We start from the raw sequence: 27,730 nt of genomic DNA on the forward strand, positions 1-27,730 counted from the left end.
AAGGGGGTCGGCTCCGAAACCTTTAGGTCCGAAGGGGCCAATTTTCTGCCACAGCTGAATCCAAAAGCAACCTCTTCACCACCTGCTCAATGTCCTCATCTGATAAGAGTCCTGGAGGATCTGGTGGAGACAGAAGGAGATTTCCTTCTCTCCAAAATAGGAGATCTCAAGGTGGGAGACACAACCTCAATTTCCGGTAAAATTTTCAGTACCGAAGGTTGCCTCAGCACCAAGGACACCGACAGCACCAAAATGGATGAAGCTGAATCGGAGCAGGAACTTCTTGGCTCTGACGCTTTGGTGTTTTTAGTCGTTTCCAAAGCTGGGGCCGAAGATTTTCTCTTAGAAGATTTTGGAGCTGCCTGACCAAGTCCCAGCTGTTCCTGGAAGGAACTGGTCATGAGACCCCTATCAATAAGTTTTCTCTTTCTTTCGTTTAAAACTCTGGTGCTAAATGCATAGCAAAAAGTGTAGGGCTCCTGCAAATGGGCTTCATCAAGGCAGTACACGCAACTGGTGTTACTGTCTGTGAGAGACATTTTCTGTGCACATCTATCACACTTCTTAAACCCTGAAGGGCGATGATCCTTATGCTCCCTATCCTTATCTTTAGACATTCCGACTACCAGGAATAGAGTAGATAGATAAACAACAATCAATACAACACTAAATACTAACTACAGATAAGAAGTGTGGAAGAAAGAAGAATATAACTTTATATATATATATATATATATATATATATATATATATATATATATATATATATATATATATATATATATATATATATATATATATATATATATAAACACTCACACACAGGGAAGAAAGGCTCTCTAACTTAAACAGTCCTTAAACAGTACAGTCCTATGGGGAGGAATAGGGGTCGGAAACAGTCACACAAGAGACAAAAACTATATATATATTTAATGGATAGAAAGGTTAGGAAAAAGGACTAAGTTTAGCAAATAAAGTTTTACTCAGCCAATGAGCCAGTAGGACACAACCTCAAAGCATTCGCGGCAAATGAGATCTGGGGAATTGCTGTGAGGCAGCATGGGATAGGGACTAGCTTCGAGCCAGTAAAAGCTCTCGAGCTTTAGTATCGGCCAAGTCGGAGCCGAATATCAGCTCCGAACCCATCCAGCAAGAATTACAGCGAGATAGGACTACATAACATCTATAAGATGATCAGACAGAGGGGTAACCCAAGATGTAGATGAGGCAGACCCAAAGGCTTCTAAAAAAAGACCAGCCACCTTTTTGTAGTAGCATTTCTAAAATGTCTCCAAAGAAGATATCTTCCAGTGGAAATCTAGGGAACCTTTTCCCATCATCAAAATTGGTGTCTTCTGTCAAAGATTCATGAGGGGAATCTATGTGTCTCCTTCTGTAAAAACTCTTTTGAGGGTCTTCTTCAGCAGGGTATTCTGGAGAGGTGTTGGAAGAAGCGGGGAGTTCCCAAATTGGAACTGCCTGGAAGCACTTATGGGTTTGGCTGTCTCTGTGGCATAGGCTGAAAAGACTCTGACACAGGATCCAGAGAGAGAACAGGAATAGGATCCAAAGAATAACAGTCAAGACTTCTCTCGGGTGAAAGAACATCCTCTCCTCCATCTCGATGGCAGAGGGACAAGGCAAAGCCGAGGCCAATCTGACTGGAGCCGAGACTCTCATATCAGACAAGCCAGGCGCCTCCCGACCCTCTGCTTCAAGGGAGGAGTCTGAGCTGAGCTGTCCAGCACCAAGGCCCTGAGGGGAAAAGATGGCTTTGAAAGGTTTGGAGTCAAAGTCATTCCCTCTGATCCGATTCTATGGCTCTGAGACACATCCTGCTCACGGGGAGACAGAACTGAATGGATCAGGGAAGTAGTCAGAGTTGAAGGTGAAAGCATCTTCTGATCAGATGGTCCGACTTTTGGAAATCTCGGATCCGAGGGCTCCAAAAGAGAGAATTACATCGAAGAAGGGGTAATGACTGTATGAGAGAGAGGTATAAGCCTCACTGCTCCGATGGGAGATGGAAGCAGTAAAACCCCCATCTGGATCTGTATTCTGAGGACTTTCCTCAAAATCCTATCGACTTTTGCTTCAGACAGACTTTGAGAGGACCTGATTGAAGAGGAAGTGGAGGTAGGTCGAGAAGTTTTTTCAGCCTCCTGTAGAAAAGAAGATCTTAGCCTAAGGATACCAGTTCTGGAGAGGAGCGAGTGCTTCGGAGCCGAGGGGACTTAGGAACAACAGACTTTGAATCCCATGGTTTTGGATCCGAGTGCTTGGAAACTTTAGCTAGCACTGCAGCTCCAATGTTGGAGCAGATTTGGGAGACTGTACAGGAGAGTGCTCCCTATGCTCCCTGGGCCCCAAAGACTTAAATTTTCTGAGAGGGGGTTTGAGCCCCTGACATAGAAACAGTAGAGGATGGCACAGAAGCAGACAGAAGTCCTTTAAACACTATGTTATTTCGACAATCACTAACGGCTCTGGCGTTAAAGCCAGTTCAAATAGTACAAAGCAGTCTCAAGGTTGGAAAGACCTAAGAAGCAGACGCACTCCCTGTGGGCGTCAGAGTTAGGTATCTTGTGACCACAGGAAATGCACTTTTTAAATCCAGTAGGCCTGTCAGCCACAGTTAAGAAGTTAGTTCAACTGATAAGTACAAAGACAAAATTAAAGATTATCAACAAGGATTTTTTTTTATAAAAAAGTTATACCAACAATGGTAATACTAAGAATACCTTATAGAGAAAGTAAAGAAAGGAAAAGGAAAGAAATGGAAAATACCAACGATGGTAAAAGTAGAACACCAAAGGATGTTTTAAAAAGATAAACTAGCCTAGCAGGTAAAGACAGGATACTATAAAAGTTATAGACAAGGAAGAAAATTAAATTCTGAGGATTTTACTCACTATTCCCAAAAACAACTAGATACAGAGCTTGAGAGAACACAACAACTAATAATTAGAGCCGCAAACAAGATCTGGCGTAATGCAGTGATCAGGAACATTAAGGATAAAGGGAAGAGCTCGAGAGTCAGATCCTAGAATCTAGAGAAAAGCATCAGAGACAGATCCGAGGGTCAGATCTGAGACCCATTTGTTGAGGAAAGAATGAAAATGACCACCATCAGATCACATTTTCTGTCTCGGAAATCCTTTGCTGTGCATGACGTCACTGCTGTAGAGCCCGATTCTTTCTGCTCTTCAGGCTTTCTTCACAGTGGACTGTCATCTGGACAACAGTCACACATTTCCAATTCAAGAACTGTATACAGGCCTGACTTAGAAGGAAGAAAGCCACCACGCTGTCTCTAGTACAAAGTATAGGCTCAGTCTATGAACGCACCTACTTTTCTCCTATTTCTGGGGTAGTATCAACTAACAACTAAATTCTAGTTTGTATGGCTTGTCATGTTGTAGCTCATCTATTCTACATCCTTATATTCTGGTCCTACTCATGTATTATCCCTGTACCACTCTTGTACTGTATACTGGCCACCTAATCTTTGGCCCCCAATCTAATTTTCACAGGTCCCCCTCTGCATATCTTTATTTCCAAAATGCTTATGACTAACCTTCATTAGTCTTTCAATTGTGGGTATGTATGGTCTAGCTCCTGATTTCAGAACAACCAGACTGCTGCAGAATATGTACAGAGAGAGGAGGAAAAAGCATATAACTCATCAAAGAAATCTGTTGCCTCACAAACAAGGTAACAAGTAGACAGACAAAAAGCTTAAACTTACTGAAATTACACAGTCGACAACTGGCTTTTTCAGGGCAATCTCTGAACTCTCTTTCAGTTTTGTAAGCAGCATCCCTGTAACCTGTTCTACTGCAAAGACATGATTTTCGTCCAAGTACCAGACCTATTTACAATGGGAAAAATGGAATTCAGTTAAATTGTTTCTAACTATAATGGTACCATATTTTTAGTTACTAATATGCCTCACTAAAATACAAAAAACATATGGATGAAACAAAATACATTATACAAGGTATGGCCTTGAGAGTTCTAGAATATGCTCTGAATTTGTTTTCCTTTATTAGGTCTTCAATGGAACTAGTGCATTATATCCCAAGTTTCAGCAGAGGAATAAGCTGATTAAACAGTCCACTTCAATCTCTACAAGTTTTCTAAATGTTCTCTTTCACAAAGTTTCAGAACACTGAACAACTGTAAGGTGTTAAGAAATTAAATGCTTTTGTATAGCTGGAAACGTCCACCTGACAGTCACTACATCACACACTGTGTTTATTTAGCCTGTCAAGCAGCATCAAACTCCAGTTCCATTATGCAAGAGTAGTAGTGTGCCTGTGACAGGAATACCCAGGAAAATGAAAGCAGAAAGAAGCATGACTGTAAACTACACAAAATGTTACTGCTACAGTGGAAGACAATATTAGAAAATATTATCAATGTTAAAGTTGCATGCAACTATTATTCTAATTACAATGGTAAAGAGAGAGCAAATTTTGTAGTATTGGGTTATGTTAGGCCTCTGTAGAACGGCTCCCTATTGCAATGTTGGCACTTGAAATGTCACATGCAAACAACCCAATGAAAAAAAAAGACTGAAAACACAGGAGAAGAGCTTTTCTCCTTAAAAACCTTCTTTTTGCAGGGGGGCACCCCCCCCCCCACCACCACGTAAATGAATATCTACCAACTCAGAGATCACCATATATATTTAAGTCCAGTCTTTCAGCCATTCAGCTTCAGAGATTCAGGACTCGCTCTAGCAAGTCCCGACATTTCACACTGTGACCCTGTAGAACACCAAGGTATATAGTCAAACTTGTTCATACTGCTTTTTAGACAGATTTTTAAACCAACTGAAGTAGATATAGATGTTTGGTATTCTCCAACTCACGGCTTTCATCTTAGCTACAGCCATACTGACCAAACCAAAATGAGAAATTGTCCTGAACCACTGCCTGAACCCCAAAATCTTCTAACACTTTGTAACAGCTTTCCTAAATAATAAATTTCATGAAATATCAGGCTCAAGAAAAATGCTTTTCTTAAAGTCACACAATATTTATGCAAAAGAGGATAATCAAATGAAGTACTAGAAGGCACTGATTCAGATCATCTCTTGAAAGTGCTGCCCTCTTCAGAAGTACGGGCAGTACCAAATGTAAAGTAAGAAAGTACAGTTGTCTAAGTAAAACTTGATATAATAGCAAATATTCTAACAGATCACCACTGCAACACTATAAGCACTATAGGACATCTTGCCAAGAACTGGACACAGCCAGAAAACATCAAAAGCTTTGGGGCACCTTCCATGTACCCTAGCCACTGCCCTGCATGAGGAAAGCAGGATAAAAATCAGTGGCCAGGGTGCCAACATTTCAGAGATTTCTTGTTTGAGAAAACAGAGGCTACAGTCCTGTCAAATAATATGCAGACTAATAAAAATCCCACACCCTGGCAATAGTAAAAATAGGGGGATGGAGGGAGGGAGTGGCTACTGCAGCATTAATTTATTTGAACATTTACAGTTATGGTAAGTTTACTTATACAACTGTAATATGTTCATCATTAGATCACCGCTGCAGTAGAAAAAGCTGTATGGGTAGATTACCAGAGCCTAGAAAGACAGGGAGGAGGAGGAAGAAGAATAAAGGTCCAGGAACCCCAGGAGAATACTCATAGCAACACCTGCTCTAGACTTCCAATGTTTTGTAAAAGTGTGCACACAGGACCAAGTTGCTGCCTCTAGGATACTATTACAGTGCATACTCTTTTCCAAAAAGTGACAAAATAAAGTGAGGTTCTGGTAGACTGGGCCCTATCCCTACTAGAAGTGACTTGTTATTCTGAGCCTAACATAATGTAATAGCATGAGACAACCATTTAGAAATTGTCTGTTCCGACACTTGCTGCTCCTTTTTCTTACGTCCATAGCAAATGAATAGTTGATCAGAACTCCTGAAGATCTTTGTTCTGTCAAAATAGTATGAGTTGTCTGTAGACATCCAGATCATGCAAAATCTTTTCTCCCTTATTTTAAGTTCTGGGAAGAAGATATGAAGGTGAACAGCTCAACTCAAAGTAAACAGTGAAATCACTTTAGACTTAAATAATTTTGTAGATCAATGTGTGTGTATGTACCTTTAAGAGGCTATCTAAGGGCTTGCACAAGTGTATAAATATGGAGCACGTGCGAGTCTGACTGCCACTTTGTAGCAAGCTGTTGAGATGTAAACATGTAGGTCTGTAAGGTCTGTCTGTTAATCAATTTGTTTATATTTTATGATGCTGTTATCCATCCTGGTGTGTTTCTATGTAATAAAGCATCTAAACGAATTACCCCACCTGTCCGTCTTCTATGTTAGAGAGGGTCGAGTGACATGGTGTCAGAAGTGGCATGTCTAAAAGGACATGGGATCAGACATGGCTACAATGACATGTTGCCAGAAAGAGTTCCAGTTTCTCCAATTTAAGTCCAAGAGGCATTCGGTTGGTGTTGGAGGAATATACAGGAGTAGATCATCCCTACTGCATGTATAATTCTCAAAACTGGTCAGAAACGAATTTCAGATATTAAAACTTGCTCAAATAATTTCTTATTCACAAAATATAAAACGAAGCATACAGAATGCTCTAAACGATATTTAAATAAACCGATAAATCAGATATTGATAAAAATATTCAAATTACTACAGAAAATGTTCGAAATAAAGTCCAAATTGCATAAAATGAATAAAATAAAAGGGAACAACTGCATATTTTGCTAAGCACATATTTTTTGTATTAAAGATATCCGAGTTATCAGAAGTGTATGAAGTGTTGAAGTGTTTGCATGTTTGTGCAGTATTACAGTAAAGTTACTTCACAAGATACAGCCATTTCAGAGAATATTTTGCAAAGTACAGTATTTTGAAGAGTTTCTTGTGCATTTGAATGTTTTTACAAGCTGCTGTGTGTGCTTGTTCATACATAATTACAAGGGCCATATTTTTCAGTGTGTTTGTGCACAATTTTTTGGCATGGCAGATGGATTTTGAAAACCCGGTGCACTTGTGTTTGACAATAATATTGCAGAGAAGTGCAGAGAGTTTGAGCAAGAGTACGACATTTTCATACAGGCTGCACTTTCTGATAAAGAGGATTGTACAAAGGAATTTATTCTACTTAATTTAGCTGGGTCAGAAGCCATTGAAAGGGAGCATTCATTTGTTTATGTATCTTTGCAGGAGAGGGGGGAAAACTGTCATATTTTTGCACAGGCTGAGTCAAGGGAGGGTCCCGAGTGCTTAAAACTTAAATTTCGATAAATGTATAACCCCCAGACAAACATTACAATGGAAAGGCACTTATTTTACACAAGGGATCAAAAGCCTGGTGAAACCTTTGCAGCACATATAACAGACTTGAGAAATAAGGCTAAAACATTCAAATTTGGTGATTTAAGGGCTGAGCTGATAAAAGACAGACTTTGTGGAGTTTAGAATGATGCTGTGAAAATGATTTTGCTTTCTGACAGTGATTTAATTTTGAATAAGGCCATTGAGATTTGTCGTATATATGAGCTCACAGAAAAGCACACAAATATGCTTACAAATGAGAAATGTGCTTCCAGTAACTTCTAGAGCTCATGCTGATAGTATGACACACGTGGTTAAAAGAAACAGGCCCAAGCACATGGCTGTAACTGTAGCCTTGCAGCTCCCACTGAGAAACCCCAGAGCTTTTCAGCAAGTTCCAGAGTTCGCACAATCTCAGTGAAGCATAAGAGTGAGTCATCAAACTCAAAGCATGGGCCCCAACCTAGTTTCATTGCCAACTGTCGTAATTGTGGTGGAAGTCATGAATCTAAAAGGAAACATGTTTAGCTTTTGGTCATCAATGCCACAAATGCAATAAGTGTAATAATTTCAAAAGGTTTTGTAAATCAAAGGGCACACATTCTTTTATTAAAAGGGAACATTCAAAGAAATGAGTTGATCAGTTAGAAAACTGCAACCCTACTTTTTATGTTGATGGTGTGTCAGTGCTTCATGAAACAGTCAATACAGTAGATTTAAGGGCAAAAATATAAAGTATGTTGTACAGTTAGGATAAATGGAAAACCCACAGAGCTCAAAGATGACACAGGTTCCAAATGCAATGTTATGTCTGCAGAAACATTTGCTAGAGTATGTGATGGCGTAAGGTTTGATTTGGCAAAGTGTGCGAAGCTTGTTTTTTATGGTGGTAAAGAAATTCAAACTGAAGGCTCTCAGTAATGCTTTCATGTTACTCTGCTGGGAGAAGTCTAAATGAGAGAACAGTGATGTTTTCCTGAATCTCAGAAATATTCCTTGTGATAAACATCTTTTTATAAGACCCGATGGTCCTATTACTATTCAAACTGTCTGGGTATCTTTCTTCCACACTGCTCTCATTTCTGCCTGCCGATACAAACCAGAACCACACTACCCCATCAGTAATAGACTATTGGTTCCATGTGTCAAGAACAACAGGTCAGTGAAAACCAAACTGTTGAAGAAGCATTTTACCCAGAAGTCCTACTACAATAAGACCAGCAGACCGCTTAATCCATTACGAGAAGAAGTGGTAAGGATGCAAACGTCCAAAGGTTATGATCGAATTGGAGTCATGAAGAATACTAGCTCAGAGCCAAGATCGTACACTGTGGAATCACAAGGAGTAGAGTTTAGGTAGAATCGGAAACATTTGATACCGGTGTCCAAGCCTATACCACAGCACATAGCCTGTGAGAAAGACCATCTCAGAGTGAGTTATCCAGTGTTCCAGTTCCAGAGGAAGTTCCACAGAATATTCCCATTCCTGTGATGAATCCAGAAGTTCCTCATGCGTGTTGTTCACCAACGACTGACCCTGTTGCTAAACTCAGTCCAGACTGTTATGCTACAAGATCTGGTTGCATCTCCAGACCATGTTATAGATACACGGCAACTTGGACATGAACACTGTGTTTGTTTCTAATGTCTATAGTAATGCATGTTTAACTCCAATGTTATTTTCAATTAAAGGTAATCTTTTTAAAGGGAAGATGTAGATTAATGTGTGTGTATGCATCTTTAAGAAGCTATCTAAGGGCTTGCACAAGTGTATAAATGCTAAGCACGTGCAAGCCTGAGTGCCATTTTGTAGTAAGCTATCGAGATGTAAGCATGTATGTCTGTGAGGTCTGTCTGTTAACCAGTTTGTTTATATTTTATGATGCTGCTATCCATCCTGATGTGTTTCTAAGTAATAAAGCAGCAAAGTGAACTACCCTGCCTGTTCATCTTCTATGTTATAGAAGGACGAGCGACAGATTTGGTCTCAAAGATACCCTGCTAAATAAAACATAGGTAAGGTTTATTCACTATAAGAGCATGCAACTCTTCTTGCAAAGGTCAGAGCAATGGGTAACACTGTTTTCCAAGTTAAGAACTGCCAATCAGTGGACTTCCGAGATGGCTGTACATTGAATAACAGCTTAATTCTAGCTCTCCCAGTGTAAAAACAAACTCAGCAGATAAGGCCAGTAGACTTGTGTTTATGGATAAGTTTCAGTAACTGGCTAGTAAGTGTACTGCCTGGATGCCAGGAAAAAAGAAATAAGGAGGACCTATAAAAAAATCAGATGCAAAAAGTGAGGGAGAAACACTGACTGGGGTAAGTTCTGCAGCTGTTCAGAAAAAAGCAATGCAACCTCCAGACAAATTCCAGTAACCTACAGAAAGATAAGACAACTGCACACAGACTTGGTTAAAATAAACAGAACAATCATGGAGTATATCAATACAAACAACAAAAGGCTTTAAAATGAAAGAAGCTTTAAACAAATATACAGATGAGGTGATAAAGCTGCAAAAATCAGAGGTCGAAAGGAAGAAAAGGCTGGCTGACTATGAGACTGCTCAGGAAGAGATGTTTCAAAAAATAATAGAAATAGAGGACAGAGCACATAGGGAAAACCTGAGATTTTCAGCTATACCAGAGAAGCTGGAAGGAACAGACTGCATTAATTTTATGAAAGCACAAATAAAGCAACTGGACTGGTATTCCACAGCAAGAGTTGTTAATTGAAAGGGCACACTGTGTGTATGCTCCAAACCTGAGAAAGTAACCTAGACATTTAATACTAAAGATGCAATCTTACCAGCAGAAGGAGCTGATTTTGACACAACTGTGGCAGAAGTACTAAAATGGGGAGACAGCAGAGTGTTTCTGGAGAATGATTGCTCATTGTACACCAGGCAGAAGAGAAACAAAAGTATTCCACTATTCATGGAATGTCGAGACGCAGCTGTGAGATTCAAACTGCTGTACCTAGCTGTCTTCAAAGTATTCTTCCCTGGAGGGGCAAAATATTTTTTTGCTGAAGTACATGTCAAGGAGGAAATACAAATGTTTGCCAACAAAAAGTGAGCTGTGAAACAGAAAGATTCTGCTTCTTGTTTTTCTGGTAACAAAGACCACAGAGAAGACTGTACCAGTGAAACTTCTTCCAGTGTTTCAAAGGAAAATGTTGGGGGTGAAGGAAAGGAGCACAGGAGTTGACTAAAAGAATCAAGAGTACATTGGAAATGAAGCAGAAACAGGATTTGGGATATGGAGATGAACAGTGATAAAACCAGTAACAACGTGGGATTAGAATGGAGTAATCATCTGTGTGAAATATGTCAGAACCAAAAAATCTGGAAGTACTGGAGTTTTCAGAATTGGACTTGTGGGGTCTCTAAAGAATATGCCCTACTTCATGTCATTAATGTTCAGAAAATGTTTTGGGGAGGGGAAAAGGTGGGATAAAGTTTACTAGCACTATTTTTCTGGTGTATGGTTTTCTTTGCATTCTATAAAGTAAAGTTCCCTCAGTTATTTTAAGTATAATGAGGATTGCAAACAGGTGCAGTTCTTTTTTCATTTCTTTCTCCCTTCCCTCTTTCTTCTTGTTTAGTTTTAAGACATGTAGGTAATGCAATGAAAAAAAAGCCTGGTTAAAAGAGATGACAAAAGAAAAATGAATGTGCTTTTTCTCTTTCTTGCATGGGGAATGACTGGATAAAGGACTATTAGATTGCTTTAGTAACACATTTTAAGAGTAAGCAAGTAAATGAAAAAGAATACTGATTATTATGAGGCTTTTCCCTAGCAAATACATGTATGCTCAGTAGCAGTTCTGCAGCTGATCTTCATGTTTCCATGGAAATAATCTAATAAACAGAAACTGGCTGCCTGGTTCTCATATCTCCATGGAGACAATCTGATAAAGAGAAACTGGCTACAGTCTGGTGGAGAGTGATTGGCTGAAGAAAAAAAAAACTGAGAAGAAAAATTGGCAAGGAAATAATGTTCTCTGAAAGCATTCTGGGGTTTCCCCAGCTGGAAGTGCTATAAAGAAAAGACAAAACCAGTTAGCACTTAGTAGAAGCACAGGCTGCACCGTGCGTCTTAGTATGTTTAACCTTTCTTTTAGGTTAACTCAAGTCTGAGTGTGGCTGTCAGTTTAGCACTTTTGTTCCTATTAGAGGGGTAAAACTTCAGTATTTGAAGATGTACATAGTTTTGTGTGTTAGTATTAAGTTAATAGGTTTTACTGGAGTATCAGGGATGTGTTTGTTGCTTGAGGGCTTTCAGTAAAACAAAAAGTTTTGTAAGATGGGACACAGGCTCAAATGGATATGACAAGAAACAACTACATAAAAGTTCAACCGGTCAAACACTGTATGCATGTAACACAAGCTGGAACTACACATTTATCAAAAACGGTGTTATACATAAAGGAGGGAACAATAACTTTTTAATGCAATGATGCTTTCTGTAATGTCTTTAAATGTCAATGGTCTTACAGATAAATACAAAAAAGAGAGTAGTGAACTATATTAAAAATGTAGACTGCAAATAGCTGTGTTAGAGGAGACATACTTAGAAAGAAATGAACATGTGAATTTGATAACGAAAGGTTTTCAGGATGGTTATTCAACAGAATACTGGAACAAAGGAAAAGAGGAGTACTTACATTAATTGCAAGAGGCTCTCCAAAAGTGATAGAAGAGGATAAAAAAGATAACAATGGCAGATTTGTAGTGCTAAGGGGCAACTGGCAAAGGAGGAGGATTATACTGACGTATTTATATTCCACCTAAAACTGCTGTAATGCAGCTTAAGAAAATTCTGGTCGAAATAATCAGTTTTCATCAAGGAATATTACTTATAGCTGGGGATTGGAATGTGATTTGCAACAGTGAAGATCTGTCAGGGGGCCCAGAAAGGAAAGTATAACAAAGGAGGACAGATTTTTGAAGAAATTTCTGAAAATATTTGGCATGGAAGATGTGACTTCTGTAATAGGAGTTCGGAGTGAATTTACATATACTGGGCTAGGCTAGATTTCACAGGAACATGTGCATTTATTTGAATGTCTTGATACGCACCCAGTAACTATTTCAGATCACGCGCCAATAATTACTAAAAAAAAAGAACTGTCAATCAGCCTGATGAGCATATCTGAATTGGAGAACAGTCAGTTTTTCTAGTACAAAATTAAAATTCTAAGAGAAGCACCCATCTTGAAGGTGAACAAACATGCAGGATCCCTTTTAAATGCTGCTTGACTTCAAGCAGGGTAGAAGGGGATATCTACGGGCAGACAAGCAGACATAGCCAGAAGAATCATGACAAAGAATAGGAAAGGCCAGAGGACAATAACTCATACAAACATTCTAGAATCAGAGGCATCTGGCCATTAACAGGGTCCTGGACTTTAATATGACACAAACTAGAAAATAATTTCCACTTACCCATATACAATTTTCCAGCAGTGGGCTTTGTAACCTCCTTTAATACCTGGTGCCTTGGGGGGAAAAAGTTCCTAAACGGTATTGGCACTCTTATCATTCAGGCTGTCAAATGAAGTTTCAGGTTGGGTGCATCAAAGCACTACTGTCTTGTGTGAGTTTAAGTCCAGTCTGTGAGGAAGATTGTGGTAAGTGTCTTTGGCCATTTTCAAAATAAGGGAGAGACACATTTGCCTGGGCCAAAAATAAGTTACCACAATTATCTTTGGGGAGTCATTCAGAATCATTAGAAGAACACTGCTTACCTGTGGAAACGGTGGAAAGACATAAAGAAACATTCTCGTCCATGGGGAAGAGAATGCATCTGTCTTCCAGGCCAGCTTGCAAAAAGTCCTGTTGCAGAATCTCTTCAAACTGTCTGTTGTGAATGGAGGCAAACAGAGTTAGATCAATTCCTGGAAGACACCTGGGTTCAGTTTCCATTTGTTTAGGTCTGTCCTGGTCCTGCTCAGCTGCTCTGTAATAATGTTCTGCTCTGATAGAATATAAGAAGCCTGGAGGGTCAGACTATGCACATTTGCAAAATCCCAGAGTACCATGGTTAGTCTGCAAAAAGGGTTTGATCTGGTACCTCCTTGTTTATGTAACACATCACTGTGATGTTTTGTGTGGTTAGTAGCAGAGGTCCTGAGACCAAAGATGGTTTAGACATTTGAAAGCATTTATTACTGCGATCATCTCTGACATTTATATATTTTGATCTGTTCTGTTTGCTTACAGATCCTGAACTTTCACAACTTGGAAACAGCTCCCCAAGCAAAGTCTGAGGCAACTGGGGGTGCAGTCTGAGTAGAAGTTGGAAGGGAGAAGGAAAGATCAGGGTTGAGAGCTGTCCGGTCCACCCACCATGTAACTCCCTTCTTGAACAGGGTAGGGGGTGCTGATGTTGATACCAGACTGATGTAAGGTGCCACTGAATTTTCCTCATATGAAGTCTGGCTAGAGGAATCACAGAGGCCATGTAACCCAGAATCCAGAAATATTCCCAGGCTGAAGTCAGAGTGACTTGAAATGATCAATAACTGTTCTCTGTAACGTCCTACTTTGTCGTGATGAAGAAAGGCCCTTTTAAGGGATGTGTCTATAAGGCATCACAGAAACGCTATCTTGTAAGAAGAAATGAGAGGAGATTTCTGTAAATTCATCTGGAACTAGAGAATGATATGGAGTTCCTTTAACCAGCTCAGAAGTGCCTGACATTACAAAAAAAAAAAAAAGACTTTGCAAATATAAACTAGTAATTTAAGTATGAAAAGATGTGCATGACTTGCAATCAGCACTGAATAAATTACCCTTGGAGCAGCAGACTGTCCAAAGGGTTGCTGTGTCTTTCGGCTTTTCCCGGTTAGGGGTCGCCACAGCGGAGCTCCAGTCCGCTAATGATTGGCAGTAGATTTTTACATGCTGAGTTGCCGGCCCTGACGCACAACCTTCAATGAAGGTACCCCCATTCATGCATGTCTCCACACAGAAGACGCTCTAGCTGAGAATAGAACAGGACAATGTCTTACTATGAGGCGACAATGCTACCGCAGCACCACCACCGCAGTATTGTCCAAAGGGTACTATGGGGAATCAAAAATGTAAGCCAGATACAGAAAATCTTAAAAATGCCTGAAATCTTTGCGAATTGGTTTGTATACTGTAGCACTAGTTTTATGACCCATAGAAAGAACATACACTCCAAGACCGCACAAAACAGGGAAGCATGGTTTGCAGGATTAAGAAAAATCCTCTGAAAAGAAGCAAGGTGCCAGAGCCATGTGCTCACGCTCAACGCCAAGAAATGTACAGTTATCCCCTTTGGGAAAAAAAAAAGTACAGTTTTGTACCTACCATAAATGTAGATGTCCAATAGATATGCAACTGCAGTCATAACATATGGGTTGTCCTGCCTCAGGCAGCCCTCGGTCGGCCGGATTCCAAAGTCTGGGTCCGACGTCGGCTGATGTCGCATTTCTCTCCGACGTCAGAGCGGCTGAAGTACATAAGCATCAGCCGACGCCATTTTCTTCAGTGTTTCTTGCCCCAGATGCCAGGTGCCCTCCAAGGAAGGCTGTAATCAAATTGGAAGACAAAAACAGGATTCCAGACAAATAAGTAAGCAATAAACAGATACACCATAACAGATATCCCCAGCTAAGAGAAACTGGGATAGGAGTGGACCCAAGGCATAGAGGGGTATGGAGGGAGGGAAAATCCGACTGCAGTTGCATATCTATCGGACATCTACATTTATGGTAGGTACAAAACTGTACTATGTCCTTCAAGAATGCAACTGCAGTCATAACATATGGGTTGAATACCATAGCTTAGCTGGGGGAGGAGGAATGCTCTAGGAAAGAGATGGTGTGGCAATCAAACCCTGCAGGACTGCCGAAGCAAAGCCTGCTCTGGATTTGGAATATAAAGGGAGATTGTAGTGTTTGGAGAATGTATGCACAGAGCTCCATGTAGCAGCTTCTAGAATGTCTTTTGTAGGCACCCCTCTTAAGAATGCTGTAGAGGTGGCTGTAGCTCTGGTGGAGTGTGGTCTGACATTGGCTGGAACATTCTTCCCATGGAAGGAATAGCAAAATCTGATGCAATGTCCAATCCATTTTGAAATAGTCTGTTTGGAAATTGCTTTTCCTTGTACTCCAGGGGCGTAAGCTACAAAAAGCTGATCAGACTTCCTACTGGTCTTGGTTCTGTCCAGGTAGTAGTGAAGTTGTCTGTGAATGTCCAAGGTATGCAACAGTCTTTCCCCTTTGCTCTCAGGATTGGGGAAGAAAGTAGGCAGGTGAATAGCTTGATTTAAAGAAACCCTAGATACCACCTTTGGCATAAAAGTAGGGTTGGTTCTTAAGGAGACCCTGTCTCTGTGAAAGATTATGAACGGTGGTGTTGCCATTAGGCCTGTAGTTCAAACCCTTCTTGCTGAGGTAATTGCCAACAGGAAAGCTGTCTTCCATGATAAAAATTGTAAGTCCACTGAAGCTGCTGGCTCAAAGGGAGGTAGAGTCAGTTTTTCTAGGACAAAGTTGAGGTCCCAAGCTGGCACTGGAGCCTTTCTTGGTGGCTTAATGTTCTTGATTCCCCTGAGGAATTGCTTTAACAAAGGATGTGAAAACACAGGCGGATCAGTGTTATATCTAGCTGAGATAGCTGAAGGATGTATCTTTATGGAAGAATACGAGAGTCCATTCTGTAGCATATCTGCCAAATATTCCAGGATGAGTGGAATATTCAATAATGATGCATCATGTCGCTTGCTGGTATTCCAAATGCTGAATCTCTTCCATTTTGCTAAGTAAACCTTTCTGGTGGATGGTCTTCGAGCTTCTGTTAATATCCGCTGGACTTCCTTGGAGAGAGATAGATTGAGGTTATTCATGGGATCTCCCAGGCTGTTAGCTGCAGTGTCTGAAGGTTTGGATGCAGTGTTTTGAAGTTGTGTTGAGTCAAAAGTAGGGGCCATTGGGGAAGGGCCCACTTTTTGTTGTGACATATGCTCCGTAGTAGTGGGTACCAGTGTTGTCTTGGCCAGTCTGGAGCTATTAGGATCCCCTTGGGCCTCTCTGCTTTGATTTTTAGTAATACTGTGGTCATCAGTGGCAGAGGTGGGAATGCATAGATTTTTAGAAAGTTCCAGTTGAATGAAAGAGCATCTATTTTCCAAGCTTGTGGATGGTATGTCCTTGAACAGAATTTTTGTAGATGATGGTTGAGGTGGGAGGCAAATAGGTCTACTTCTGGCCTGCCCCATGTCGAGGTGAGTTGTGTGAAGATTTTCGGATGTAACCTCCACTCGTGTGGATCTATGAAATTCCTGCTTAGGCTGTCCGCCAGCACATTGTCTTTGCCTGGAACAAACTGGGATTGCAACTGTATGTTTAGGCTCAGTGATTTTTCCCAAAGATTCATTGTCAGTCTGCAAAAGGGGTAGGAATGGGTGCCCCCTTGCTTGTTTATGTACCACATCACAGTGGTGTTGTCTGTCCGTATCAGTAGATGGCCTTGCTGAAGTTGTTGTCGAAAGGCCTCGATGGCATGCATTACTGCCAGCATTTCCTTTTGGTTTATATGCAGATGTGTTTCCTTTGGAGACCATTGTCCTTGTATACATCTGCCTTCCATGTGCGACCCCATCCAAGGTCTGAGGCGTCTGTGGTCATGGTCTGCGTTATCTGAGGTTTTTTGAATGACATACCTGTGTTTGCCTGGCTTACCGAGGCCCACCATAGGAATTCCTTTTGTAGGCATGGAATGAGCGGTATGGTTGTCTCTAGGTTGTTGCTGTGCTGAGACCATAGGCTTTTTAGGTACCATTGAAGCTTTCTCATGTGTAGTCTTGCTAATGGAACCAGGAGAATGCAGGATGCCATGTAACCCAGGGCCTGTAGGAATCCCCTTTCAGTCATCTGGGTGAGTTTTGCCAAACCTTTGAAATAATGAGTTAACTTCTCTTGCTTGTCTTCTGTCAGGTAAGCCATTTGAGAGGCTGTGTCTAGATTGGCTCCTAAGAAGGTAATTTGCTGGGATGGCTGAAGTCTTGAATTTTGGAAGTTGACTGTGTATCCCAGAGCCTGTAGCAATTGTATGACATAGTTCAAGTTTTTTGTCAAAATCAATTTGTCGTCCGCTTGTATGAGGCAGTCGCCCAGGTATGGGTAAATTTGGATCCCCTGGAGCCTGCAATGAGCAATTACTGAAGCCAGGCATTTTGTAAATACTCTGGGCACAGTAGATAAGCCAAATGGCAATGCTGAGAATTGTTAATGCTCTGGCCCTGCAAGAAATCTGAGGTATCTTCTGCAGCTGTGTCTGATAGGGACATGCAGGTATGCCTCCTTGAGGTCCAGAGTAATCAGCCAAGACCCCTTGCCCAGCATGGGAAGGAGTTGCTGTAGAGTCAGCATTTTGAACTTTGGTACTATGAGAAAAGTGTTTAATGCGGACAAATCCAGTATTGGTCTCCATTGAGTTTCTTTTCTTGGAACAAGGAACAGTCTTGAGTAAAACCCCTGGCCTTGTTCTTGTTGTAGAACTCTTCCTATTGCTTTGATCTGAGCAAGCAGAGAAATTTGCTTGATAGCCTCTGCCCTCTGGTTTTGTGGTAGGTTTGGCATGCCTTGTTTTCTTGGTAAGGTATGAAAGTGGAACCTGTAACCTTGGTCTATAATGTCCAAAATCCATTTGTCCTTTGTCAATCTGTGCCAATTGTCTGAAAACAGAGATAATTTTCCGCCCAAGGGAGATTCTATTTGCTCCTTGGTCAGCGGAAGTAGAGGAAAGTCATTGAGATTGTCCCTGTGGGGCAGGGGAGACCCCTGTGTCACTTCTTTGGTTTGCTGGTTGCCATTGTCGTCCCCTGTAAGAATCTCTGTATTGTCCTCTTCCTCGGCCACGCCTGTTTTTACCCCTTTGAAATCTTTCAGATTTAGGAAAGGACCAGTTTTTAGAAGGCCAATTCCTGCTGAATCTGGGTGGCTGAACCTGGAGGAAATCTTTGACCGTCTGAACTGATTTTGCTTTTTCCTCGATGGACTTTAACACATCTTTAGCATTAGTACCAAAAAGCTTGTTCTTTTCCAAAGGTGCATCAAGAAGTTTTGCCTTAACATGATCTGGTAGAGGTTGTTCTTTTAACCATGCATGTCTACGAATGACCGCCCCTGTTATAGCTGCCCTACATGAAGCTTCCAATGCATCATATCCACACTGCAGAAAGTGATTGCTGACTTGCTGAGAATTATGTACAGCTTCCTGCAAAGACTTCCTGTCTAAAGGTTCAGGAGAGGCCAATGTTTTCTGTAAATCATCTAACAGGTAATCCTGATATTGAAACATATGAAAGAGGCAATTCAGAGCTCTCATAGATAAAGTAGTGGAGGTGTAGACCTTTTCCCCATCTCTCTAATGACCTAGCTTCCTGTTGGAAGGCAAGGGATTTTTGGAGGTGGATGCTGAAACCTCTTTAGGTCCCTGAGAAATAGTTTCTAAATCAACAGCATGGGCCCTAAAGAAATGAGAATGTGTTTCTGGGACCCTATAGTATCTGTCTGGCTTGGCTGGGGCAGGAGGAAGAGTATCCGGGGTAACACTGGAGTCAGAGTATAGGTCATCCAAAACATCAAGCACAGGAGGTATAGCCAGGGGCCTGTGTTGAGGTTTTTTAAGGAAGGTTCGAAGGCGCTTTCTGGAATCAGAATATTCCTGGCCTTGCCACTTAAAATGTTCCCTCATGGTATGCAGAACTTCCCCAAAAGAAATATCCTCAGGAGGGAGGCCGAGGGATGGAATCCTCTGCATCCGAGTCCTCATAGGTCTGGAAGGGCTCTTCCTGGCCATCGGAGTGAACAGAGTCCTCAGAATCTACATCTGAAGGGATAGGGTCAGAGGGTTCAACCCTGGGCCTCTTATCAGGAGGAGGCTGGGATCCTCTCTCAGGATGGGCCTGTGAACCTCTAATCATGGAAATTAAGTCTGCGGCCATAGTCATGATTTGTGTTTCCGGAGTAGGCTGAGGTAAGGCCTTAGCAGTAAGGTGCTTGGTCTTGCTGGCTGCCTTAGCACGTGTGTAGGCCTTAATAGACATGGCCATAGGAGGCCTAGCAGCTCCACGTGCAAGTGTGACCTTATCTACAGCAATGGTCTCTGGCATTTCCTCGGTTTCAGTATCGGGAGGAAAATCTATAACTGGCGTCGGTGTGGCCTCCGGTATCGGAGGTGTCGGTAAAGCGGTGTCTTCGGTTCGGAGAGGTGAAATAACCGTCTCAGGGGGAACTGGAGCACTCGCGGTAGGTTTTGGCGTGGAGTCGGTGGAAGACGCGGGCCGAGGATGTCGGTCCCGGTCTTTTCGTTTCTTAGGAGTCTGCGATGTCGGAAGTTCCAACGGCATTGTATAAGCAAATTTATCGCCGAAAAAGTCTTCAGCGAACTCCGCCCGGCGCCTAAGAGTGCGCTTATTGAAGCGAGCACAGGCGACACAGGCCAAGACGTCGTGGTCTGGGCCAAGGCAAGGAAGACAGTAAGAGTGGAAATCCTTATGAGGTATTTGTTTACCACAAGACAGACAATTGTTAACTTTTTCAGTAATTTCTGACATCGGCTGAGGCAAGAAAGGCCCCCAACGGGGTACTTAGCTTTTTTGATGACTTCGGATTCGAAGAATACAGGAGCTGACCGACCGGCACTTGCAAACTGCTTCTGCTTCGGGCACCGCGCGGCAAGAAAGACTGAAGAAAATGGCGTCGGCTGATGCTTATGTACTCCAGCCGCTCTGACGTCAGAGAGAAATGCGACATCAGTCGACGTCGGACCCAGACTTTGGAATCCGGCCGACCGAGGGCTGCCTGAGGCAGGACAACCCATATGTTATGACTGCAGTTGCATTCTTGAAGGACATCATGTACCCATGAATTACCACATAGGTGGCAGTACACTAAACACTGAAATTGTGATAAGAGACTTAGGGACATACGTGGACAGTGGTCTCTTCGATAACCACATTGCCACAACAGTCAGGAAATCCTTCTATGTGGCACACCTCAACACTAATGGCTTTTCAACCAGAAAAAATGAGGTCATTTTCCCACTGCACTCATCCCTCATTAGACCCATTATAGAATACAAAGCCCCATTTGGTATGTACCTCTCAAGACATCTGCAACAACTGGAAAGGCCGCAGAAATACCTCACTAAAAGAATCACAGGCCTAAAGCAGATGCCCTATACTGACCATCTAAAAAAACTCCACCTATACTCTGTCGCATATCGTCTACTCAGAGGTGATCTCTGCTTATCATACAAGGCCATGTCAAACCCAGAGCTGTTGGACATGCTACACTTGAAGAAATCCCAGTCCCTCAGAGACACACGCTCCAGGGATCTAAATTTTGTCATCACAATGAACAAAACATGCTGGAGGGATAGGTTCCTGACCCAGAGACTCCCCAGACTCTGGAATAGACTGCCTGTACATGTCAAGCACAGCGCCTCTTTGGCCCTCTTCAAAAGGAACCTTGATGATTGGATGGGAGATATGAAATTCACCCCAGGGATCACGTCAGTCGCCCTGCTAGACAGGGGTCCAGATAAGTAAATACTGTGGGAAGAAATAGCCAGGGAATTGTTATGGCTAGGCTTGTATAGGCCCTAGGGCCAATAGCCTAGTACCAACCTATGAACTTATAAGAGCCTCCCAATGTACCATGTTAAAGTATTGTCAAATTTATAATTTTGTGTAAAATGTATTATCAAGATAAACATGTAATGTATTCACTGTATACTTATGTCTACTATACTTAGAGATTGCAGTTTGCTTGTAGGTCTTGTAATTTTCTAAAATTGTGGGGCTTTTCTCCCTGGGCCTCCGATGAAAATGGGTTTTGTGACCCAGTTGGACTATCCCATTAACAAATATTAAATAAATAAATTATTTAAATCCAACATTCCTCAAAAGAAAGGAGAGGTTTGGGACTTTGACATAAAGACTGCTATAAGAAAAGACTAAGACTAGTCTCCAGATTCCTTCCTTCCTTCTTTGGCACCAGAAAAATTCTTGAATAAAACCCTTCCCTGTTTAATCTGGGGGCACTGGTTCTATGACTCATAGAAAACATATGCTCCAAGACTGCAGGAAACAGGGAAGCTTGGTTTGCAGGATTAAGAAGGATCCCCCGAAAAGAAGGAATGGCCTCCCACAGCCATCTATATCCTTACTGAATGATTCTCAGGACCCCTTGGTCCTAGAATATCTGATTCTACATATAAAATGCAGATCTAGACTCTGGGAATGATTAACTGGTTATCAGGCAGAGATGGGCCATTTCTGAAAGGCATATAGTCAACTCTGGCTGTTTGGACTATCAGTGGATAGTACAGTTGTGTAAGATCTTACCATAACAGTAGATGTCCTACTCTTCACTGCTGCAGTCCTCTTTACAGATGGGATATCCTGCCGAGGAAAGCCAAATGCCCGGCCAGAATACCAACGCCTTATCTCCTTCCAGGCACCATACGTCAGATGTACATTCTACGTCAAAGGCATAAGGTACAGAAGTGCCATACAAGTGCCTAATCCTCAAAAATGAATTGTCCCCAGAAGAGCCAGAGTAATTCAAGAGGAAAACGTTAATGTGCTTCCAGGAAGGGAAGAAATAAAGAAGAAAGAGAGACCTCTCTAACAGAAGAAAAGCCACCGAAAATAAAACTGGGGGAGGAGGAGGGAACAAATACTGCAACAGTGAGAAGTGGGCATCTACCATTAAGATATGATGTTACCAACTGTTCCATGTTCTTCTTTTCCATTATTGCAATATTCTTTACAGATGGGAGAGAACAAAAGTTACTGGAGAAGATGGTAGGAGAAAGAGAAGCCTTCCAAAAGCCACGTAGGATGGCCCTGGCGTAACCCACTCTGGCTCTAGAAATGGCATCCAACTTGTAATATTTAGTAAAGGTATGTACAGAGGATGAAGTAGCAGCTTCCAAAATGGATCTAACATCCAAACCCTTGAAAAAAGCACCAGATGAGACCACAACCCTGGTAGAATGAGCATTACCCGAAGAAGAAAGCTGCATGCCATGAAAAGAATAGCATAAAATGAACTTAGAAATCCAGGAGGAGAAGGTTTGCTTAAACACAGCTAAACCCAATTTCCTGGCATGAAAAGAAATAAACAGCTTGGTCAGACTTCCTAATATTTTTAGTTTTGTCTAAGTAATATCTGAACTGTATATGTAAATCCAAAGTGGGAAGAATCCTCTCACTGTCATTATGTGGAGAAGGGAAGAAGGAAGAAAGATGAATTGTTTGATTTAAGGACAAATCATTAACCGCCTTAGGCATAAAGGGTTGGTACAAAGAAACATCCTGCCTTTGTGAAAAAACAAAAAAGGTGGAACTGCCATGAGCACATGAAGTTCAGAAACCCTCTTGGTAGAAGTAAGGGCTACTAACAGTACAGTTTTCCAAGTACAATGTTGTAAGGAAGAGGAAAAGTACAGTTGTGTACACTTACCATAAATGTAGATGTTCGAGTGTATTCACTACTGTAGTCCTGACTTGTGGGGATTTCCTGCCATAAGCCCTTGGCCGACCCAACTACCAGAGTAAAAGTCTTCCCTCCTCCTCCTATGACTGGCAGATACACTTGACTGACGTCAGTATGCTGGGGTATAAGTGGAGTCCGCCTACGTCATTACCTCAGTTGTTTTCTTGCCCCCTTGTAGTTTGGGGCCCCCGATGGACAGGGCAAGGATCTCTAGGCAGGAAGGAGTGAAGAGTAGGGGTCCATGGCACATGGAACAACAGGTGAAGACCAGACGGCTAGGGGAAAGGATCCCTCCCTAGGCAGGCAGGTGTGCAGAGGAGGAATCCTCGGTACATGAGAAAAAGTAATAGCCTCCCTGAAGGCTATGGAGGAATGACTGCAAAAGTGAATACACTCGAACATCTACACTTATGGCAAGTGTACACAACTGTGCTATGTTATTTGTGTTTCACTGCTGCTGTCCATCCTGACTTGTGGGAAGATGCCCAAAGCTTAAAAGACAGCAGGTGATGAAGTAGTATGAGAAAGGAAAGTATGAAGGGAAATAGTGATAAAAATTGAACTGGAGTAGTGTCTGGTTTTAAACGGTACAGAAGATCAGATGGCAGGCTCCTCTTTTCCTTGGTAGGTAAAGCCTGCATGGAGAGGCCCAGCTGTCCCAATGGAAAGGGCGCTTCCAGACACAGGAGATATCCTTCCCTGATGACCGTAAAAGAGAGTACCGGGAAAAAAAGGAGAAAGATATCCCTCTGGAAATGGTCTGCAAGATACAAGAACTCCTCCATTGATGAAAGCACTGGTAAAAATTTAATGGCCAAAATAAATCTGATGAGTTTTACAGTGGCCATGTAAAAGAGTAGCTGTCTATGGAAGTTTTGAGCAAGGAAGGGTACCCTTCCCTCTGTACTAGGGATTTGGAGAGAACAGAGGTAGGTGCCTGGCTAGAAATAAAAGGCATTAGTCCCCAGCTTGGGTTGATGGTAGGATTAGAACTGAGAGCCTGGAGAGTCTGAGATTCCCCAACTGAAGAGATAAGAAACAGGCAGGGTTCACTGTCAGAAGATTAACATTTTTGTTAAGACAAGGGTTAAGTAGCAAGACAGTGTAGGAGTTTACCTGGGGGGGGGGGGGCAGGAGTGGAAGGCCCTACCATAGGGTGGGCGAAGGTAGGTGAGCATGAGAGTATAAAGGCTGAAACAGCTGAAACCTGAGCCTTGCAGAATGGGTGAGAAGGCCTAAAGAAAGGGGATTTAAGAGTAGGACAGGCAGGAGCAAAGAGTCTGGCCTTGCTAGGGTCCTGATAAAAGTGTGCAACCACAGTACGAAAGCTTTCTTATTATGTTACCCAGGCTTTTCTGGAGCTAGACCACCTGGCTTTCCCTAAGGTGTCCTGCACAAACTAATGCACAAAAGTGGGGAAGGAGGGGAAGTGTTATCAGGATGATACTTGGGAGCCTGAGTTCTGACTCTGAAGTCAGTGTAGTAGCACCTGAAGCCACAGAGACAGATGCCCCCACTACCAAGAGAGCAACCTTCCAGCTAACAGACAGAGTAAAAACGTATGCTCCAAGCTTACAGGGAGATGGTTAGCAGTAAGGCTAAGGAGAAGAAAGTACCAGAGAAGGACTGATCAAACTGGTGCTATAAGCAAGTCCAGCAGTTTCAAGATTTCTAGGTATTCTTGGGGAAAAGGGCATTGTTATGAAAGCCTAGCTTTACTATGTGCTTTCTCTACTGGTAAGGAGTTCCATCTGCAGGGTCATCATCCCTCCGCCATGATGAGAGTGATCTCCCAAGCAACCACCACTTGGGGGTGCCTACAAGCTTCTGATTTGTCCGCTTGTTGGTACACCACCCTTTGGAGCCACCTGGTGCCATCCCCTAGGGTTAGCTGGGTGGAATGTAAATCTATCCCCATAGCTAGATGGTGAGGGTAGGGATGGTTTTCGCCTCTAAAATTTTGTGCCATATGGGACTGTAAGTTTCTGTGAGCATGAATAGTGTCCTTGAGTTTGATTTCTGTTTTGGGTGCAAAATAAGCCCTTTGAACTGATCGAAGCTCCTATTGTCCAAGACCTTATTCACTTCCTTTATGTTAGTAACAGTAGTAAGACAGTAAATGAAGTAGTCCTTGGAGGATTAAAGTTTGAGATTGCTGTTAGCTGAGTGGAACACTTGAGGTTAGAGGAAAGTCCTATGTACATCACACATGAATGCCCTTTTAGGCCAGATATAAGTCTTTTCTGACCGAATGAAGTTTTGGTTGCTAGCCCCCTACCGTGTGAAGGTGCTACAGAGGTCTCCTCATGTGCACCATGGCTTGGAAAGCAGGGAGATGGAAGCAGCTAAAAAAGGCAAAGTTAGACAGAGTTAAGAGAAGTTCCTGTCTGTAGGAAGATTTAATTTGTAGAAGATGAGGATACGTCTCCCCGAGTCCATTACACAAAGCATGCTCTACTTTGGCTTTAGTGTATATACTGCTTCCTTCTGGGATTATTTCTTTTTCCCCTTAACCAGAAGTATGATCTTCTCATGAGCAGCTTCAATCTAATTCTGCCTCCCAAGCTGCAAGGATTTATGTCACACAAACAGCCTGTCTGAAATGCACTGAACTGTTGGTCAGGGGAGCCACCTTTCCTGGGACAGGAATGTTAGAGTCCAAAGGGGTTCCACCCTACAACTGAATTTTGTTTCAGGGTGAGCTTCAGATTCTAGGTTCCTAGCTGATTAGCAAGCCAGCTTTCTTAACAGGCCAATCTATGTCTTCAACAATTCTGTTTCCCAAGGTGAGAATGAAACTCTGCACCTTGTTTCAGTGAATCAAAACTTTAACCAATATACCAAGTCCCAATCTTAGGAGTGCTGTGAAGCAACTAAGGTCTGTTTGTAACCAAGTCTAAGCTGAGTATTGCAGTGCTAGTGTCTAAATGCTATGTTACTACCTGGGGGTGGGCACTGAAGTAGTCAAAAAGGATAAGGTGCAAATAGTCAAAATTTGGAGTTAGCTAAAGTCCCAGTAATCCTCGGCTACATCCCCTACTGGGAACTAGCAGGAAGTGCGCTTAGAAGACTGAGGTCCCTAAGAAACCCTTAGTGTTTGGCATAGTTTAAGAGAGGTGAAGGTTGAAACCCCTGCAAAGGGCAGACAGAAGTCCTAAGACTGAAAAAAAGAAAGGGCCAGACTGTTTGAAAAGTAACATTCTCTCTCTCTTTTTTTTGGGAGGGGGGGTCTAGGAAAGGGAGGGGTACATGCTATGAAAGGATCATAACTGCTCCCTTCCAGGGACCTGGGTAGAGGAAGTTCCTGGTGATGGGGTAGATGAGTAGTCTTGGCTGAGTCCCTGGTGCTGAGTGTGGCCCCTTAGCCTATAGGCCTTCCTTTGACCTGCAGTGTGTCGAGAAGAAAAAGTGCAGTGCTTGGTGGGGTAGTTTCTGCTGAAATGTGAGGGCTACACCTGCACATGGGATCTGGTTGTGTCTTGAATTAGCTCTGTCTTCCACCTCTTTCAGAATAGCTACTACTTATAGGCCAAAGGGTGACTCCTTATCCAAGGGACATCCAAATGTTTGAACTTTACATGCTCAGGGACATCCAAATGTTTGGACTTTACATGCTCTGGGAGGTCTTGCTCTCTTAGCCATGCATGCCCCCTAATGACAGACCCAGTTGTTGTGGCCTAGCCTATAAAGCATCAGACCCACAGTGCAAAGAATGGTTGATTGCTTGTGAAGTGGAACTGCAAATGTCCGTTAATTCTTGAGATAAGGCCTTATTTTCAAAGGTCAAAAGTTTTTGCTTTATCTGATCCAGCAGTGACTCTTGGTATTTTATTAAGTGGAACTGGCAGTTCAGGGCTCTCAGACAGTGAGGCAGAAGAGTATACTTTCTTGCCAAATCTTTCAAGGGCTCTACCCTGCGTATCATCGGGTAGGGGATTCTTGGGAGTGCTGGTTCTGAACCCTGGAGTCCAAGACCAAAAATCTGTGGATCTGCTGAAGGGTTATTGAAAATGTGATTATGTGAAGCCATAAGCATGTAAAAAGTGTCAGATTTTCTGGGTGCAGGGAAAAGGCAGTCTTGTCTCAAACAGGATTCTAGAAAGGCATCATCAACCACCTCCAAAATTGGAGGGTACTGTCAGGGGTTTCACTTCTGGGAGGTAGAGGAATTCCTTGAATCTTTTCTTGGGTAAGGGATAATCTTGCTCTTCCCAATGTGAAAGTTCCCCAAGGGAGTGTAAAGTTTCCCCAAAGATATGTCCTTCAGAGGAGAGGACGAGGGTAATGTTTCCTCTGGGTCAGACTCCTGAAAGGGAGACAAGGAGGGTCATCTGCAAAGGTTGAGCCCTCCAGGTCAGAGACCTGCCTAGTCTCAAAGGGGTTAGTAAATACCTCAGGGATAGTGTCTTTTCTCCCTTTCCCAGAGGTAGACTGGGGGGAGGTGTATGCCACTTACCAGGGAAAGCAGGTCCTCTGCCAATTTAACTAATTCCTTTTGAGACTGAGAGCTGGAAGGCCTGGAAAGATAAGATTTCCTAGTTGTAGGTTTTTGTTTGGTTTGGGGGTGTCAGAAACAGAAACTCCTGAATACCACTGAGGTATAACTGTAGAGCTGTGTTCGCTGGAAGCAGAGGCCTGCTTAGTGGTCTCAGACCAGACTGATGAACAGAATTCAGTGAATGGTGATGGTGTAGAGAGTTCTGACGGCATACCAGCCTCGAAAGGGTCTCAGCAGAGGCCTTATTCATTACCTTGATTGCTGAAGGTGGCTGCAAAGGTACCTCACAGACTTCAGCAATAACCAGTCATGGCGAGCTATCTGATGATGAACGGTTGTGTTAGGAAAGGCTAAGCTTAGGCTTT

At 42.4% G+C, this 27,730-nt stretch overlaps 1 protein-coding gene across 1 annotated transcript in view; it reads right to left on the reverse strand.

Annotated features, from left to right (window-relative positions):
- The window catches only part of HSPA4L (heat shock protein family A (Hsp70) member 4 like), a 2,148,355-nt gene that overhangs the window by 1,653,068 nt on the left and 467,557 nt on the right, over window positions 1-27,730 (reverse strand). The window contains exon 4 of the mRNA XM_044061754.1: window positions 3,749-3,871. Within this exon, the coding sequence (XP_043917689.1) occupies window positions 3,749-3,871 (123 nt within the window). The remainder of the gene's footprint in view (window positions 1-3,748; window positions 3,872-27,730) is intronic.

The sequence above is a fragment of the Protopterus annectens genome, chromosome 2.part0 (assembly GCF_019279795.1).
Source record: "Protopterus annectens isolate FY-2018-M chromosome 2.part0, PAN1.0, whole genome shotgun sequence".
NCBI classification, from domain to species: Eukaryota; Metazoa; Chordata; order Ceratodontiformes; family Protopteridae; genus Protopterus; species Protopterus annectens.